The sequence below is a fragment of the Typopeltis vanoorti genome, chromosome 21 (genome assembly GCF_054136105.1).
Source record: "Typopeltis vanoorti isolate ZY-2024b chromosome 21, IOZ_Tvanoo_1.0, whole genome shotgun sequence".
NCBI classification, from domain to species: Eukaryota; Metazoa; Arthropoda; class Arachnida; order Uropygi; family Thelyphonidae; genus Typopeltis; species Typopeltis vanoorti.
The window spans coordinates 38486595-38505291 of record NC_143569.1 but is presented as its reverse complement, the minus strand read 5'-3'; the positions used below and the strand labels follow the sequence as shown (position 1 = coordinate 38505291).

The 18697-nt window shown below is 33.9% G+C and overlaps 1 protein-coding gene across 1 annotated transcript in view; it reads left to right on the top strand.

Annotated features, from left to right (window-relative positions):
- The window catches only part of LOC150094751 (uncharacterized), a 127695-nt gene extending 122589 nt beyond the window's left edge, over positions 1-5106 (top strand). Inside the window, exon 8 of the mRNA XM_090411019.1 lies at positions 4854-5106. Coding sequence (XP_090267145.1) covers positions 4854-5019 — 166 coding nt within the window. The 3' untranslated portion in view covers positions 5020-5106. The remainder of the gene's footprint in view (positions 1-4853) is intronic.
- The last annotated feature ends 13591 nt before the right edge of the window (positions 5107-18697 follow it).

Here is an 18697-nt window from a genome sequence, read left to right as displayed (position 1 = left end):
AGTGTCTGCAGTTTATAAATTCTGATATCATTTTTAACGCTCTCCTTTGCATTCTCCACAGTATCAGAATCATTACTGAAACCAGGTAGACCATACCTGCACACAATAATCCAAGTTAGTTCTTATCAATACCTTGTAAAGAGGCAAAATTGCTTCCTTATCTTTACATATCAGAGTTCATTTAAGCATTGCAGTTATCCTGTGAATTGTATTTGAAATCTTTACTATGTGGTGCTAGAACTTCACCTTCCTATGTAATAAAATTCAAGATTCCTATCCTAATCACTTTCTTCTAGCATAATCCCACCAATATCATCATCATCAAATTCCTGATATGTACTCTCAGCAAGCGTACAGGATAATTATGATATTACTACATGAAAAAAAAGTTACACCCATCAATTTTTCTCCAAATTAATCTGTTATCTGTCAAGACTCCAATGTTATCAGATCTTATATTTCTGTCTTTTAAGAGACTTTTTACAGAATCAATCCATCTTCATCATGGTCTTCTTTTGGGTCTCTTTCCTGCCAACTTGGCAAAAAATGCTTGTTTTGCTAATCTTTCTCTCCATTTTATTTGCATACCACCTCAGATTAGATGTATTAACACATTCCTGAATGCTAACAATGGCAAATTCTTTCCTAATATCCTCATTTTTAATGTGATACTGCCATTGATGCCATCTGTTCATTCCACTAATCTATATCATAACTCATGTCAGGTCTTCAGTCTCGGATCAATTGTTTCATTTCTAACCCAGCTCTCAGATCCGTAAGTTAAGACTGGTTTAAACATTGTTTTGTATAGAGCTAATTTAGTGTTGTGACTAATTTCTTTCTTATTCCATATAAATTTATATAGCTGACTTCCTACCATACCAGTTTTACTAATTCTGTTGTAATATCCATATTTAATATGCAAATTACAACAGAAATTTGCCATCTTCACTAAACATTGTCTAAATAGGTGAAATGTTTTACTTGTTCTATTCTTCACCATTCAGGATATAATGTTTTTAATATTTCTGCCTATTTTCATTGTCTTTGTCTTTTTATAGCTGATTTCATATCAAATTTATTACAACAGTTATTCAATTTAGTCAGAGAATCTTGCAGACTTGTGCTGAATTTATTCAAAAGTATAACATCTGCACAAAGTAAACAGCTAAGATAACATCACCAATTTTGATATCAGATTTAATACCAATTTCATTCATAATGCAATCCATATAGATAATGAATAATAGTGGAGATAATGTGTATGCTTGTCACACACATCTGATTTTACCTCAAACTATCTTCCTTACTCTTTCAAGTCTAACTGCTGATTTACAGCTTACAGCTTAAATAGAGATGATGTATTGCTTGATGTAATGTCATCGTCATCGTATTCCTGACATGTACCCTCTAGGGATGTACAGGATATGATAGTACTTACCATAATTTTGGTTTATGATGATATTCTTCTAGGACTTTTTTTTTCAATGTTTCTATATAAAAATTTGCTAAAACTTGCAAAAGAGGACTGCTCTCTTTACATTTACTAACATTGAACTAAGCTATTTTCACATGTCCTCAATTCCAGCCTATTCAAATCATTCTGCAAGTACTACATGAGTTCACTCATCTGCATTTCTGATTACCCTGCCTATCTTGGCATCATCAGCAAACAGCTGTACATTGTCTGTAAAATCTTTCCCAATGTCATATGTAATATTGAATAACAATGGACCAAGGACTGACCCTTATGGTACACCACTAGTTATATTTATTTATTTTTTTTTTTTGTTATTAATCTTTGTACTGGTTATGGACAGTACTAACCTTACATCACATCCAGACATTTCATCCAGACTTGATATAGGCCTAAGCCTTTACAAGTGTTTTACCCTATGCCTGTTCTAGTTATCATTATAGTCATTCTCTGGTGGCAACGCCATGCCACCAGTGTACTCTGTAGGGCCCTCAAGGAAAGAACTTTTATATCCTTCTGCGTAAGCCCAACTGTTTTAAGTCCTTATAACTATCTGCACTCCATACGCCATGTAAAGAGATGGTGGCGCTGGTAAACCTCGGAGTTTCCCCATGCTCCTCCCGTATCTTACTAACTAGATCTTGGTTATCTTTATAATAATTTATTTTATTATTATGACTGTAGGCTAGTGGGCGCCTGTTCCCACCACCTGGGCATCAATTATCCAAACATCACCATCTCTTTTAATCACTAAGTTTGGCTTACGCAAACCCGTGGAGGTCCTATAATGTGGTTCCACTGCAGTCTCCCAACTTTTGTTCTTAAAGCGGTTGTTCAGAATGGAGACCACGGCATCATGCCTCCTCACACGGACCCTATGGGTGCGGAAGCAACACTGGGCTATATGAGACAATGTCTCACTGTATTGGCAGCCAGCCCTACAATAGGCAGGGCATTGATTCTCATCCTGATAAGGTCAATATACTCGAACCCAGGGAGGAGTCTGGTGCCATCCCTTACTCAATCATGCTGGGGAGGCACCAGATATGATAGTCTTGCAGACTCACATTCCCAGTATACCACTTTTTGATATTTGTCAGTCAGCCATCCTCTTATCCACACTAATATTTTATAATCCAATCCCAATTTATGTGACAGTCTCCTATCCTATACTCTCCTATCAATAGACAAGGGGAATGGATACATCAGAAGTATTGTGGTGTATCCATTCCCCTTGTCTAACTCATTGAAAATATTATTATAGAATGTGAGCAAGTTGCTTATTCATGGGTTTACAAAGTCTTTACCACCACAGAGATAATAATAGGTCAATAGTTGGATCGGTCTTTTCACTGCCTTTGTGCATTAGGATTACCATACATTCTTTCTGCTGCTGCTGCAGAATCTTCCCTGTTCGGAGACTCAAAAAAATTATATAGCCTGGTCAAAGGAATAGGCAGTTCAGCTGAACATCCCTTTAAGCATTCTTGCTAATATCCCATTAGTCCCTATTACTGAATTCTTATTCAGTTTGTGCGACAGCTCTAATACCTCCTCTTCCTTCTACTCTGAGTTTCTTTATCACATGAAAAGTGGCAGTGAGTGCAATGTTGCATACACCAAGTTGATAGCTTTTAGCAAAATGGACACTCATTAGTGGAAAAATCCTGTGTCTGTCACTCACATACCATCTGCATTCAGCAGAGTTATTCTTTCATACTAATTCTTTTTTTTACTTGCACTATAACCTCATAGAATTCTTTTGGGTTGTTCTTAGTTTGTAAAGCCAGTTTCTTTTTGTATTCAAACTTTGCTTTCTGTACAATACTTGTAACTCTTCTGGCCTGCTCTTTATAATTTTCACAACCGACATCATCCTTATACACTTGATATTCATTCCACATAATTTTTTCTTATGAATCCCTTGTTTAATTTAGATTACATATGCATTTCACTCTTATTTGTTCTTCAAACTCTAGGGACACATTCTGATATTGCATCATTTAAGCATTTTTTAAGCACTTTCCACTGTCAACATTCTTCTCATCCAACAACTGATACCATGGTGCAGAATCCAGCATACTTCTTACTTGGTCATAATTTCCTGCTTTGTAGTTCAGCATGTAACATTTTCTGAATGGAACGTTCATGAACTTAGCCACTTTTCAGGTGAGTACCACATGATTACAGTCGCCAACCAGAGGTAAACTATTTATCTTTAACTGAAACTTCCCCTCTGACATAATCAAATCTAAGATGCTTTGACCTTGTATTCCTTCTGTCACATGCTGCTTGAGGAAATTGTCTTACAACAGCTCACTAAATTCATTGTCATTCTTCTCGTGAGATTTTACTCATACTCATTCAGTGTTTGGACAATTAAAGTCTCCCATTATGAATACTCTTTTCGTACCCAAAGTCTTTACTTGGTGATGCATATCTTCATCAGTAGCAGCCAATCCACCAGCTCTTTAACAACACCCCACTATGCATTTGATCTTGTTAGACTCCACCTCACACCAGATGTCATCAGACTAGCTGTCACATGAAAAACTGTTACTAGCATTACACTCATAGGTGTCTCAATGCTAACTAGATTCAAGTCATCCAATATCATTAGCAGCACATCCCCTCCTCTCCTATCATTAATATTTTCTAATGTATTCATTTAAATATTGTTAGTAACTTGTATTCTGTTGTAATTATTTTTTTTCTTTGTTAGTGTTAAAACCCCTCTTACTGAGAATAATGGTCCATTTTACAATCAATGCCATCTTAGAATCAAAGAAATGCAGTATTTGTTTTTTAATGAACTGTGTTGATGCAAAGTCCAAATCATTGCACACGAAATACCAGGAGTTTCTCTTAACTTTCTTGTGCTCATACGTTTATTTATTCTAAAGAGTTTCCATATACAAATTAGGAAATTTGTATACAATTGAAATATGCTTCTCTTTATTAAGAGGCCAATTTTGCTTGTAGAAAACTTCATGTATAGACAGTCTGGCGTGAATGGCTGAGTAGATAGCTACTGCTGTGGGTTCAAATCCTACTATAGGCATCAATGTTTGTGGAAGTCCTTAGGTGGTAGATGAATTTCATCACCTGGTGTGATGAAATTCATCACCATTCTGCTTATTGGAAACCTAAAGAGACTTGAAAAATTTTCATGCCCAGTCTCTAGAGCAGAGCTTCTAGATTATGTAATCCATATCTCGTAGCAGTATTAATACTAATGTATACTATATGTTTAAAACCTTTTATGGGTAGGATTGACATTAAATATATGTATATAATTTTCCTATCTTCATTTCTAATCATTTATGCATCGTAACTTTTTTACAATTGTGATTTGTATATTTTATGTACTTTACAGACATCGCAGAATGGAAGCAGTACGTCTCCGAAAGGAAAATCAAATTTATAGTGCAGATGAGAAGCGTGCCCTAGCAATGTTTAATAGAGAGGAAAGACAAAAACGGGAGAACAAAATATTGTCACAATTCAGAGAAATGATTAATGTGAAGCTTCAGAATAAATAACATTTATTCTCTAACTTCTCATTATTTTTTTTATGTTTATAATGTAAATGTTATATCTAATTTAATAATAAACATATAATTTATCTTTTTTTAAATGTTTTGTTTAATTTTTTTTTAAAAACTTGAAATTTCATATTCCAGCGAGTTGAATTATTATAGAGATTGCAGCGATCCAATAATAAAAAGCTCATTTCAAAACAACGATTATTTCTCAGAAAGAATAACCATTTTTCAGCCAACTCATGCATGGTAAACATTAGGCATGTCGGCTGAAAAAAATTCATGGTAACAAAAAAAAAAAAAAAAATCTTTTCTTAAAAAAGTTGTATCATGGACACCTAGCTGTTAGTCCTAGTAAATGAATATTAGATAATATTGAAATGTTGGGAAAATTTTGAGAAAAGAAGGCTAATAATTAAGCTTATTTCAGGATATGGATTAGTCATTACTAACACTATGTTCCATCATAAAGAATTGTGCAAATTCACATGGAAAAAAAGACACAACAAATAAGTTTCATTCATTATGTTATTGATGGTAGCAGTATCTTTGTTGGTTTTGGAGACAAGAGTATCTATGGGAATTGAAACAGGAGGAGACCTGTTTCAACCTTCTAAAATCAAATCACCATTTGATTTTAGCAGGATAAATATTAATTTCATATTGAAAAGAAGAATATCTACAAAAGTTTTCAACAAATCAGTTGAGCAGCTTTCATCGCTGCACTGTAGGTTCAAATATTATTATTATTAAGAGAGACCTCCTGAGAGTCAAGGACTCATTGAGGGATGCCACATACTACAAGCACCAGCTATCATACTTATTCTTGAATTCATTCACACTGCTTGCACTTACAACACTCAATGGCAATCCATTCCAATTATATACCACCCTATGTGAGAAAAATCTAGCCCTCACCTCTTCTTAGTGGCATTCATTCTCAGCTTCCAAGGACTATTACTATTATTACGGGCAACTCCAGGGAGTCATTAGACTCATCGAGGGAGGCCCCAAATCATATTCATCACAACTATTTGACATTCATACAGTATCTATCATACCTCGCCTTAAACTCATTCACTGTCACAGCATCCACCACAGACTCAGGGAGCGCATTCCACTCATTCACTACTCTAAAAGTAATCCTTCCCCACCCTTCCATAAATTGAAAAATTCCATCAATTGAAATCTTATATGACCCTTTCAGAAGTTTGTAAGTCTCAGTCGTATCATCCCCCTCTTTCTCCTGTTTGATAGTGTCTGTCTTCATAATCAGTATTCCATAATCCTGATATTTTTAACACTCTTCTTTGCATTCTCTCCAATATATTGAATCGCAATGGAAACCAGGAGACCAGACCCATATAAATAGTCCAAGTGAGGTTTTATCAAGACCCTGTAAAGAGACAAAATGACAACCTTATCTTTACATGTGAACATTTGTTTCAGTATTGCAATTATCTTTTGAGTTGTATTTACAATCTTTGCTACATGGCCCCTGAACTTCAACTTGCTATCTACTAACACTCCAAGATCCCTATTCTGATCAGTTTCTTCTAGCATAATCCCCAAAATATATGATATTGGATATCTAATCACATCAAAGTGCATAACTTTGTATATACTGATATTGAACTGACATCCATTTTCTCCATCTCCACAATTCCAGCCTATTCAAATCATTTTGCAAGTACTGCATATCAGCAAATAGCTGTATGTCTCTTGTCAAATCCTTCACAATATCATTAATGTACAGATTGAATAACAGTGGACCAAGCACTGATCCTTGTGATACACTACTGGTTACCTTAAATCTTGCAGTCTCAAATCTCCCATATACCACTTTTTTGATATCTGTCAAATCAACCATCCTCTTACCCATGCTAATATTTTATAATACAAATCCATATGCTCTAATTTATGCAACAGTCTACCATGCTGTATTCTGTCAAAAGCCTTAGCAAAATCCAAAAGTAACATGGTGTATCCATTCCCCTTGTCTAGTTCAATGGTAACATTGTTATAGAATGTGAGCAAGTTGCTAAAACATGACCTTCCCTTAGTAAACCCATGCTGCACATTGCAAATTAGAAAGTCAATGTCAACCCATTTCTGAACGTGAGCCCTGGCCAATTTTCCCAAAATCTTCACCACCACCACCACTCCTGAGATACTAATTGGTCAATAGTTGGATACATATGTCATTTTGTGATGACATCATTACAAAAAAAAATTGAAGTGCTGTGCAGTCTTTGGGTAAAAAAATTACAGGGGAAAAATTAGAGTTGTGGTTTTTTTAACCTTGTTAAAAAAACTAGAATTCTCATGGTGTATTCAGGATGTTAAAGAGATGATCTTAGAAACAAAGAAAGTATTATTGAAAGGACCTGCTATGTTAGCATGATCCGAGAGAATACAGAGAAACATGTAAGAAAAGTGAAGCTGTGTTTAAAATTAGCTAAACAGAATTCATGGGATCTTTCTAAGCAACAAATACAAGATGTTATATTCAGGAAATAATCAGGGAAAAGGAGTAGTTATAATATTAAACACTAAACATGAGGATAATCTACTTAAATGGCAGGCAATATCAAGTAGAGTGAAGTAAGCTAATATCAGAATGGGAAATTGAACAACGAGACTTATTTGAGCTTATGGTCCCACAGAAGGTTCTACTAAGGAAAAAGTGGAGAAATTTTTCGAGGCATTAGATAAGGCAGTTGACACAATGAAAAAGGAAAAGTTGATCCTTGTTGGAGATCTAAACAGCAGAATAGGAAATGATTGCCAAACATACAGTATAAGAATGTTTTGAAAAAAGTACAAACTTATAATAATGTTAAGTACCTGTTAGATTTCTGCTCAGGACATGAACTAATTATTATTAACACCATGTTCTACAATAAAAGTGTGCACAATTTCACATGGAGAGAAGATGTAAAGAATAAAAAGTCTCATTAACTATGTTATTGAATGATATAATCACGTAATCACAAGAAAGATATTTATTTAACCAAATATTTCGGTCTGGAAATAGCAGACCATCGTCGGTGGTATTACAAGAACAGTTTAAAAAATATACAAGCTAGAATACTAACAATAGATCGTTGAAATTAGAACATGCCGCGTGATGTTATATCACTAAGTATGAAACGAAATATTTTGAAGTAGAAACATGATTGAATTTGCTATTAAAAAAAAAAAAAAAAAAAAAAAAAAAAAAATTAATGAGTAATCTTGATTAGGCTTTCCCAGATTTTTGATATAGATATGCAGTCATTACGATTCAGGTTGGGATGATGCAGCAAGGCCTCCACGCTTTCCTTGAACAAACGTTCGAACCTATAACGGGATCTATGTAAGAGGCGCGTTTTGGACCAAAGGATGCTGTGGTCAGTTTCAATCCCGTGTTGAGCCAAACCAGACTTTTCAGGTTTATTGTGAAGAATGGATGATTGATGTTCTTGGATTCTTTTTTCAAGAGAACGTCCAGTCTGTCCAAAGTAAGAGAGATCACAGTTGCAAGGAATTTGATAAACTCCAGGAAGAGATAAAGTTGAGCGTTTGTCTTTAGGAGAAGGAAAATGAGAAGACAATTTGTTAATAGGAGAATACGTAGCTGTTAAATCATATTTCTTCAAAATTCTTGCGATAAATCAGCCCATCATCCATGTCATAAAACAGGAATTATAAAATGTCTCATCAAAAGAGCCAAAACTAATTGTTCTACTTTTGATTATCTACAGAAAGAACTTTCTACTGTCCAGCAACACATGAAACTCAATGGCTTTTCTGAAAAAAGTATTCAACATCTTCTTACATCTTATAATCCTCCACAAAACAACAAAGATTCAATACGTCGAGTACCTATTCCTTATATCTCCGGTATTTCAGAACCTATCGCAAGAATTTTGAAGAAATATGATTTAACAGCTACGTATTCTCCTATTAACAAATTGTCTTCTCATTTTCCTTCTCCTAAAGACAAACGCTCAACTTTATCTCTTCCTGGAGTTTATCAAATTCCTTGCAACTGTGATCTCTCTTACTTTGGACAGACTGGACGTTCTCTTGAAAAAAGAATCCAAGAACATCAATCATCCATTCTTCACAATAAACCTGAAAAGTCTGGTTTGGCTCAACACGGGATTGAAACTGACCACAGCATCCTTTGGTCCAAAACGCGCCTCTTACATAGATCCCGTTATAGGTTCGAACGTTTGTTCAAGGAAAGCGTGGAGGCCTTGCTGCATCATCCCAACCTGAATCGTAATGACTGCATATCTATATCAAAAATCTGGGAAAGCCTAATCAAGATTACTCATTAATTTTTTTTTTTTTTTTTTTTTTTTTTTTTTTTTTTTTTTTTTTAATAGCAAATTCAATCATGTTTCTACTTCAAAATATTTCGTTTCATACTTAGTGATATAACATCACGCGGCATGTTCTAATTTCAACGATCTATTGTTAGTATTCTAGCTTGTATATTTTTTAAACTGTTCTTGTAATACCACCGACGATGGTCTGCTATTTCCAGACCGAAATATTTGGTTAAATAAATATCTTTCTTGTGATTACGTGATTATATCATTCAGTCTTATGTCGCAAGTATCCTTAAAACAACTAACTATGTTATTGTCGACAGTGATGTTTTCCAACTGGTTCAGGATACAAAGAGCATACAGAGGATTTGAAATTGGAAGTAATCACCATTTAGTGTCGTAGGATAAAATTGGACTTCATATTGAAAAGAAGGGTGTGCAATATTTTGAAATGAATCAAAGTTGAACAGCTGTCAGATGTGAACTGTAGACTCAAATACACAAACATTATTCAAGAAAAACTGAAAGAGTTTGAAAACAAGAACCAAACCTTGGAGATTCAATGGCAAACTCTAGAGTAAAGTTTGATTCAGCCAGACAGGCATGGGGTGAGGTAATCTGCAAGGAAATTTTATTTAATTTCCTTGAAAAATCAGAACTTCATGGTGAACTCACGAAGTTAAAGAGGCAGTCAAGGAAAAGAAAAAAGCATATTGAAAGTTCCTGGCAACTAAGTCAGCTTGTGCTCCTAAGGAATACAGAGAAAAATGTAAGAAAGCAAAGCATTGTAAAATTAGCTAAATAAAAGTCATGGGAAGACTTTGCTAAGAACATAGAAAATGAATATCACAAAAGAGGTAAGATATTCTGAGGCTATCGAAAAAAAAGCTCAGAAATGGAGGAAAGACTACTGTAAAATTGATTAGAGATGATAAAGGGGACATAAAAACTGAGGATAAAGATATTCTTGATGTATGGAGTAATTACTTTGAATGATTGCTAAATGAAACAAGCAATGATAGCATGGAAGCGGAAAACGCTCAACAGGAATGCTATCTGGAATGTATATCAGTACTTGAAGTAGAAAGAGCTATCATAAATCTGAAATGTGGAAAGGCAGCTGGAGTATATATATTTGACCAGAAATGCTAAAATATGGAGGTATAAAAGTTTTACAGCAGCTACACTGCATACTTCAGAAAGTCGAATTCCAGATGATTGTAGTAGAGAACTCATGGTACCTATCTATAAAAAATAAAAATTTATAAAAATAAAGCTGAATGTGAAAATTGCAGACAAATTTATCTACTGAGATAAATCTTACCTTGTAAGATTTATACAAGTATTCTTGAGAAATAGCTAAGAAAAATTGTGGATGACAAGAACAAGCTGGGTTAAGGCCAAATACAGGTTTTGAAGATCAGATTTTTACTTTAAGAGAAATAATTGAGAAATCACGGTAATATAATAAGAATCTGTATTTAAGGTTTATAAATCTTGAAAAGGCATATGCCCAGAGGAAAAGCTGTTCAAAATACTCCAGTTACATGGTGTAAATGGGACATTATAATCAAGCAATACATAGTCTCTATTTAAGTTGTAAATCAGCAATTAGAATTGAAGGAGATGGTTTGATGTTACGTCAGGCGTGCAACAAGGGTATACATCATCTGTATGGATTACATTGTGAAAGAAAGAAAGTAGTATTAAGCATGATATCAAAGTTGGAGATATTAATCTCAGCTCTTTTACTTCATGCAGATGATATACTCCTAAATAAATCAGGACAAATTGAATAACTGCTGTGATAAATTTGGTATCAAAATCAGCATTAAAAAGTCGATGAAAATAGGCAGAAACATTTAAAACACCAACTGTATCCTGAATGGAGAACCTATGTAACAAATAAAACATTTCAGCTATTTAAGAAGATAAAAAATTATTAAATTTGGAAATAGATAGCAGAATTAGCAAAGTTGGTATGATAGGAAGTCAACTGAATAAATTTATATAGAATAAGAGAGAGATTAGTCAAAATACTAAACTAGCTGTATACAAGATAGCATTCAAACCAATTTTAACTTATGGGTCTAAGAGCTGGGTTAGAAATAAAACTTGATCATAGACTGGAGAACACAGATATGAGAGTCCTGAGAAAGATTAGGGGACTGAACAAATGACATTGATGGCAGTATCATATTATAAATGAAGGTATTAGGAAAGAACTAGACATTGTTAGCATTCAGGAACTTATTAGCAGAACTAATCTCAGATGTATTGCCACTTAAACAGAATGGGAGAGGAAAGATTAGCTAAACAAGTGTTCTTGGACAGGATGGCAAGAAATAGATCCAGAGGACGACCAAGATGTAGGTGGATTGATACAGTAAAAAGTGCCTTACAAGACAGAAATATAAGATCTGATAATATAGGAATGTTGACAGATAACAGGCTAATCTAGAGAGAAATTGTTGATAGGAAGTTAGTAATGATGATGTAACTTATAGACATACTATAACATATAGTACTGTCATAAGATCCTGTACACTCCTTGAGCGTATATATATATCAGGAATTTGATGATGAAATTCATGTGAAGACTATAGCAAGAATAGGATTTCCAAATTCTCATAAATATGAATTTTTGTGTTTAGTCGTGAAACACTATAATAATGAACAGTGCATTTAGTATGTTGGAAATAAAGTAAAATTTAATTAGTGTTAAATATTCAAAAATAAGACTCAGTTATAACTCTAAACAAAGAAGTTTGTTTGTTTAGAATTATAGTAATTCAAAGTACAGTAGAACTCGGTTATAACGAATTCCACGGGACCGCATATATTTGTTCGTAATAACCGTTATTCTAAGGTGACCAATCGTCCTCCTTTAGGGAAGACAGTCCTTTCTCGAAAAGTGTCCTCCTACCTGTCCTCCTTTTCGATATTTTAAAACTAATCTGTTAATCTCTGTATTCAGAGATGCCGCGTCGAACTGTTACGCGTCATGTGACGGTACAGTTCGGAAAGACGCGATTATGAAACGCATGCGCAGGGTGTTCACGTGTCTCGCACCATTGCGCACTTCACTTTGTTTACTCTATCTCTATATTATACTTCGTGTTTATTTCTAACGGAAATACGAAATCATTTCTTTCTCAGTGAATATTATACTCAGGTAAGTACAGTTCACGTTTTATTAATTCATTAATTCAATTTTATACAACCCTGTTTTCAACACAAGTGTAAAATAATTTAAATATAGATTTAGTAAAGTTTTATCGCTTTTGTTATTAAAGTTTTAGTTTTAATTATTAATTTTATTTATTCATAATGTGCTTGCATCGTTCGTGTGGCTCTATATTTTATTTTTAATTTCATTTAAGGGATGGAAAAATCAAGAACGAGGAAATGCTATTTCAACGATCAATTGAAAAGGGAATTTCCACTCCTCATATCAAAGAGAAACAACATTGTTTTCTGCAATATTTGCAGAGGAGAATTTTGTATTACAGTTGGAGGCAGAGCAGTTATAACGAAACACTTGAACACCAATAAACATAAGCAATCATTAGATTCATCTTCCAGTAGTAAAGTAACCTATTTTTTTAAAACTTCTAATTATTCTGAAGATGAAAAACAGTTAGCTGTAATGGAGGGAACATTTGCATTTCATACCATAATTCACAATCAAAGTTTTCGTAGTATGGAATGTACAACTAAATTATTGAAAAACTTTCACAATGCTAAATTTTCATGTGCCAGGACAAAATGTGAGGCTATTATTAAATCAGTATTTATAAATCACTGTGATAAAATACTTGCAGAAGACTTGGAAAATGCAGCATTTGCAAACGGTTTTATCTGATGCATCAAATCATAATGAAACCAAATTATACAACACTAGTAAGGTATTATAATGTTACCAAGGGCATTCAAGTAAAAATTTTAAATTTAGAATCCATTGAGGGCGAAACTGCTGAAATTTTGTCAAACCACCTATGCAGAGTAATAAATGAAAACAATTTGAAATCTAAAGTTGTTGCACTAACAGCTGATAATACAAACACAAATTTTGGTGGGCGAAGATGCAAAGGAGTGAATAATGTCTATGTAAAATTACAAGATTTACTCCAAAAGAAAATATTAGGAATAGGTTGTAATGCACATATTTTGTCAAATGCAATCAACACAGCGTCATGTGCCATGCCAATTGATGTAGAAATAATAATAACGACAATTTATTTGTATTTTAGTCGTTTTACTGTTCTTGTGGCTACTTTAAAACAATTTTGTGAAGACGCAAATGTTGAATACAAAAAACTTTTAGAATATTCAAAAGTTAGATGGCTCGCCCTAACACTTGCTATAGAGCATGTTTTACAATTATTTGAGCCTCTCCGTTCATATTTTTTAAGTTTAGATAAATGTCCAAAAATTCTGGAATCTTTTCAATTATGAATTATCAGAGATATTAATGTATTTTGTACATAATCAGGCATCTATTTTCCACAAAACGAGTCAAAAGATTGAAGGTGAACATATTTCAACTACAGAAGTTAGTCTTATTTTGAACGATTTTGTCCTTCAATATAAATCACGATTTGAAGAAAAATTTATTCCTTTAATAATAAAAAGAAAATTGTCAAACTTAGAGGAATCAAATCCGGCCATAACGGAAAAGTTTACCAAAGAAGTGCAGAATGTTTACCAAACATGTTTCCAATATGTCGAAGAATGGTCTGAAACAAATATCACAGGAAATAACAGTTTTCAATGGTGTTTTTTGACTTCATCGCAAGTAAATTGGGCAGATATTGAAATTGTGTTGAGTTTTTATCGAAAGAAATGCTTGATATTAAAATCGATGACAATTGTCTGTTTGAAGAAATTAGAAGACTGAATGTATATTTAAATTCTGATAAATTAGAACAATGGGAAAATCAACATGTTGAAATTGATAAAAGATGTGTGGAAATATTTAACCATTTCAAAAATGAACACATTCCATATGAAAATTTAGTTATTGTTGAATTTACGTTGTGCTGCCCTGGAACTAATGCAGCAGTTGAAAGAGTTTTTTCAATTAGTAATGATTTTTGGACAAGTGAGAAATCAAGATTAAATGTTGATACTCTAGCTGCAGCACTTACCGTAAAATTCAATATGAAGGATATTTCTTGCTCCGAAATTTCCAATATATTGTTAAAAAAAAAAAAAAAAAATCAGCTAACGCCTTTTTATTCCCGTATATGGGGAGTAGGCGAGGCCATTTAGCCCTATCTAACTTTTGGAGACTGAGTGGGCAGTTCAATCTCCACTGGTACCAATCAGAGATAGATGGCCCAAGGCTATCACTAATTAAGCGGTACACAGTGAAGAGAGACGGCTCAAATGTGCCGCCATCTCGTGGTCCCTAACCCTAACACAATATATTTAATGTCTGAAATAATGTGGGTTCTACGGTCGATTTTCTTGAGTTTACAGGACGAAAAACCCGAGTTTCCGGGAGGAAAAACCTGCTTGCCCGTGCCAGAGATCGACTAACTCGGGAACCGGTCGAAAAAAGGCTTTACAAAATTTCCTCTAGTCGCCGACTAGACTCAAAACCAAGTCTTCCTTCGTGCGGCCAAGCGCCGTGGTTGGCAAACGCCACATCCACTGAGCTACACAGGCTCTGCAATATATTGTTAGAAAATGATATATTAACAAAAAATATTCATTCAATGGAAAAATACTCGTTTAATTAAATAATTAAAAGGGATGTAAGCATAATTAGTGTATTTTTGTTTAAATTAATAAAATGTTTCATTTATTTACGTTGTACTTTTTTCTTAAATTTTTTCGTCATCCTTTTCATTGTAAAAAAATTGGTCACGTTAGTTAATCGTTATATCCAAGGTCATAATTTGAGCGAATTAAAAATGTTTTCAGATTTTTCTCAGCATAGGTATATTGGGTAACATAAATACGATGTGCGTACATACATATAAAGAACAAAAATTTATTTTTAAAACTTCACATTTTTACATAAAAAATCAAGTGTGCTTTGCTTTGCACAAGACGCATATTTCATACGTTTGAAATTGTTCCTTATACCACTAAGATGCTTGAATGTGTCGTCTGAACTTCCAGATTGTGATTCCATAAATCTTGTTAAAATATGTAAAGCACTTTCTGCTTCACACCAGATAACGATTTTCTCATCATTGCTATTTTCTTCCTCGGAGTCACTACTACTATTATCTTCTTCTGGTGTATGAGAGATTTGTTTTAAGATGTCAGCGTCTGTCGGTATACCCGAAGTTGCGACGCCATTATCAATGTATAAAATTATCAATCTCTGCGCACGTTTCAAAATTGTTCAAGTTTCACGCTTTTAACCATGCTGATAACAGTAAGTTATCCTCTTCATCTTCTTCAGATTCGCACTCGTATTCCCCAAGACTGGCTTTCTTAAAACAGTTTTGTATCGTAGACAATGACACCAAATTCCAAGCATCACTCATTAAACGTATTCCGTGAAGTACACTGATCTTCGAGTCGTAAGCATAAGCATTTTCCGCGGATTTTTCTATGCGTTCTATCAGTTCCAAGACTAACAGACGACGAAAATGGGATTTAAAACATCTAATTACACCTTGATCAAGTGGTTACAAGACAGATGTCACATTCGGTGGCAAAAAAAAAAAACAAGTTTTATGTTTGTTAAATTAGCCACTACAGGATGGGCAGGACAGTTGTCTATCAATAACAAAATTTTCTGGTTTTCACTGCGATTTTTATCCCACTTGCAAATTTCATTTTCGAAAATTGAAGATGTCATCCAGGCCTTCTTATTCGCTGTATAATCAACGAGAAGTTTATGTTTTTAAAGCATCTAGGCTTTGCCGATTTTCCAATTACAAGAAGCTTTCTTTTATCGCTACCGGTCATGTTCGCACAAACTAAAACTGTGAGTCTATTTTTGATAAGTTTTCCGCCAATGCACTTTTCGTTTTTAAATTGAAAAGTTTTATTAGGCGTTAAATTATAAAAAAAAAACCCTGCTTCGTCTGCATTATAAATGTTGTTGTATCCATACCTTCGTTTGATGTCCGGCCATACATTCTTGATCCAGTCAGAAACAACGTTTTTGTCAATGGACAACGCCTCGCCACTTTTGCGAGGCGTTGTCCATTTTGTTTCTGTTCTTAAAGTGATCAATCCACCCATTGTTACATTTAAAATCGCTATAACCAAGTTGAACAGCAAATTCTTCGGCTTGAACTTTCAAAATTGGTCCGCTAATAGGTAAGCCAGCAGTTCTTTGCACTTTAAACCACGAAAGAAGTGCCTTGTCAACGTCACTTTTATTACACTTTTTAAGTTTTTTACACTTCGATAAATTGTTTTCAAAAGCTTTCAGAGTCAACTCGCGATTCTTCCAAATTGTTGATATTGTAGATGGGAACAAACCATACTTCTTTGCTACTGTCAGATTTGATTGGCCACTTTCCACCTCCCGTATAATTTCTACTTTTTCGGAAACCGATAAAATTTTAAATTTTCCGTTTGACTCCCAACATTTTTCCACAACCAGAAAATTGCGTACGTACAAAATGTCAGTAAAGGAACGATTAACGTGTAGTATTCGTTCGTTATTCCCGTGAAACGAATTCGTAATAAACATGAAATACATGTATTAAATCAAATGTAATTCAAATATACCTTCAAAATTATTCGTTATAAACGTGAATTCGCTGCAACCGTGATCGTTATAACCGAGTTCTACTGTATATACAGGTATCCCTTGCTTGACGTGGGATTTGATGAATGCAGCGAAATTAATTGTGACAATTCCTTTATATACGCGGCAAGAGTTTTAATTAACGCGCCTTTAAATTTACCAAGCAAAAACATGCAAGCCTCGAGGAGCGTTTCCTGGCAGAGAGAAGGAAAGTCGTGAGCATGATGATGATGTTGATGATAACACACCTGGTCGTCCAAATTCTCTTAATGATCTGTGTGAGAATGTGAAAGTTTTATTTTTTCCACCAAATACGACATCACTGCTACAGCTCATGGACACAGGCGTCATTGCAACTTTCAAAGCCTATTTTCTTACAAAGACATTCTCAAAGGTAGTAGAAAACAACAACGGGAGAAAATGCGATTATGCTCCAAGAATTTTGGAAAAATTTTAACATTAAACATGAAATTGAAACACATTCCTGTCTCATGGGAGCAAGTGTCTTCTATCTGCATGAGAGCTGTTTAGAAAAACCTTTTGCCAGAATGTGCTAATGACTTAGGTGGTTTTCAAAATCCTGTGAACAGTGTGGTTGAAGAAATAGTTGCATTTGGTGAAGACCTTGGTTTTGATGCAGAAGATCTTAAAGAATTATTGGATTCAAATTCAAAAGATCGTAGAGACAATGATCTTGAAATTGAACAACAATGTGCATATTGAAGACAACGAACAAATGGCATGTGAAGATGAGATTCCAAAGGAGATAATCAAAGAACTGGATGTGATATTTCGCATTTGAGAATCTCTTAAGAAGCAAGTCATGGATACAGATGCAGATGTTAATCGAAGAATGCTTGTTTGCCGAAGTCGAGAAAATCATTTTCCTTGTTTTTGTAGAATTTATGCTGATAAAAAAAAGAATAAAGCTGTTCAAATGACTCTTGATAACGTTTTTGATAAAAAAAATTGAAGTAACTAATGTGGGTACAAGCATTTATTTTTTATCTTTCCTAAAAGAGTACCATATAAAACAAATTATTAATGCAGTAATCGATCATGGGCAAATTGTAGTTTTTACCATTGATTATTATATTTGATTAACGTGATTTTGATATACGCGGTAACACTGAAGGATTAATTAATCACAGTAATCAAGGGATACCTGTACTAATACTGTAAACAACAAGAAAAAATAAATAAGCTCCTGTGAAGGTTTAACATTTACATTATTGTTAAAATATAATTCTTTTAAAAAAAGAAAAACTTAATTGCTTAAGTTTTTTTAGGTTCGAAAGTCTGAAACTTTTGTTTAGTTACAGATATATGCCTGTAGTAGAAAATTTTCTTTCGGTTTGGGTTGATGTCTAATAGTGTAAAACTTTAAAAAAAAATTTTGGATTTGGTAACACTTTATGCAAATTAGTTTCACTTAACAATGAAAATGCCTTATTTGATTCATTTTAGACAAATTATGGACTCTACAACTGTGTTAGAAGTAATAATTTTAATTTCCCAACGTTTAAACTTCATATTAAGATCATCATCTAGTGTGTGTATAGACACATACACAAGCTATATTACATTTCACACAGTATGCTAATAATATGATTTGAGCAACGGTTATTCT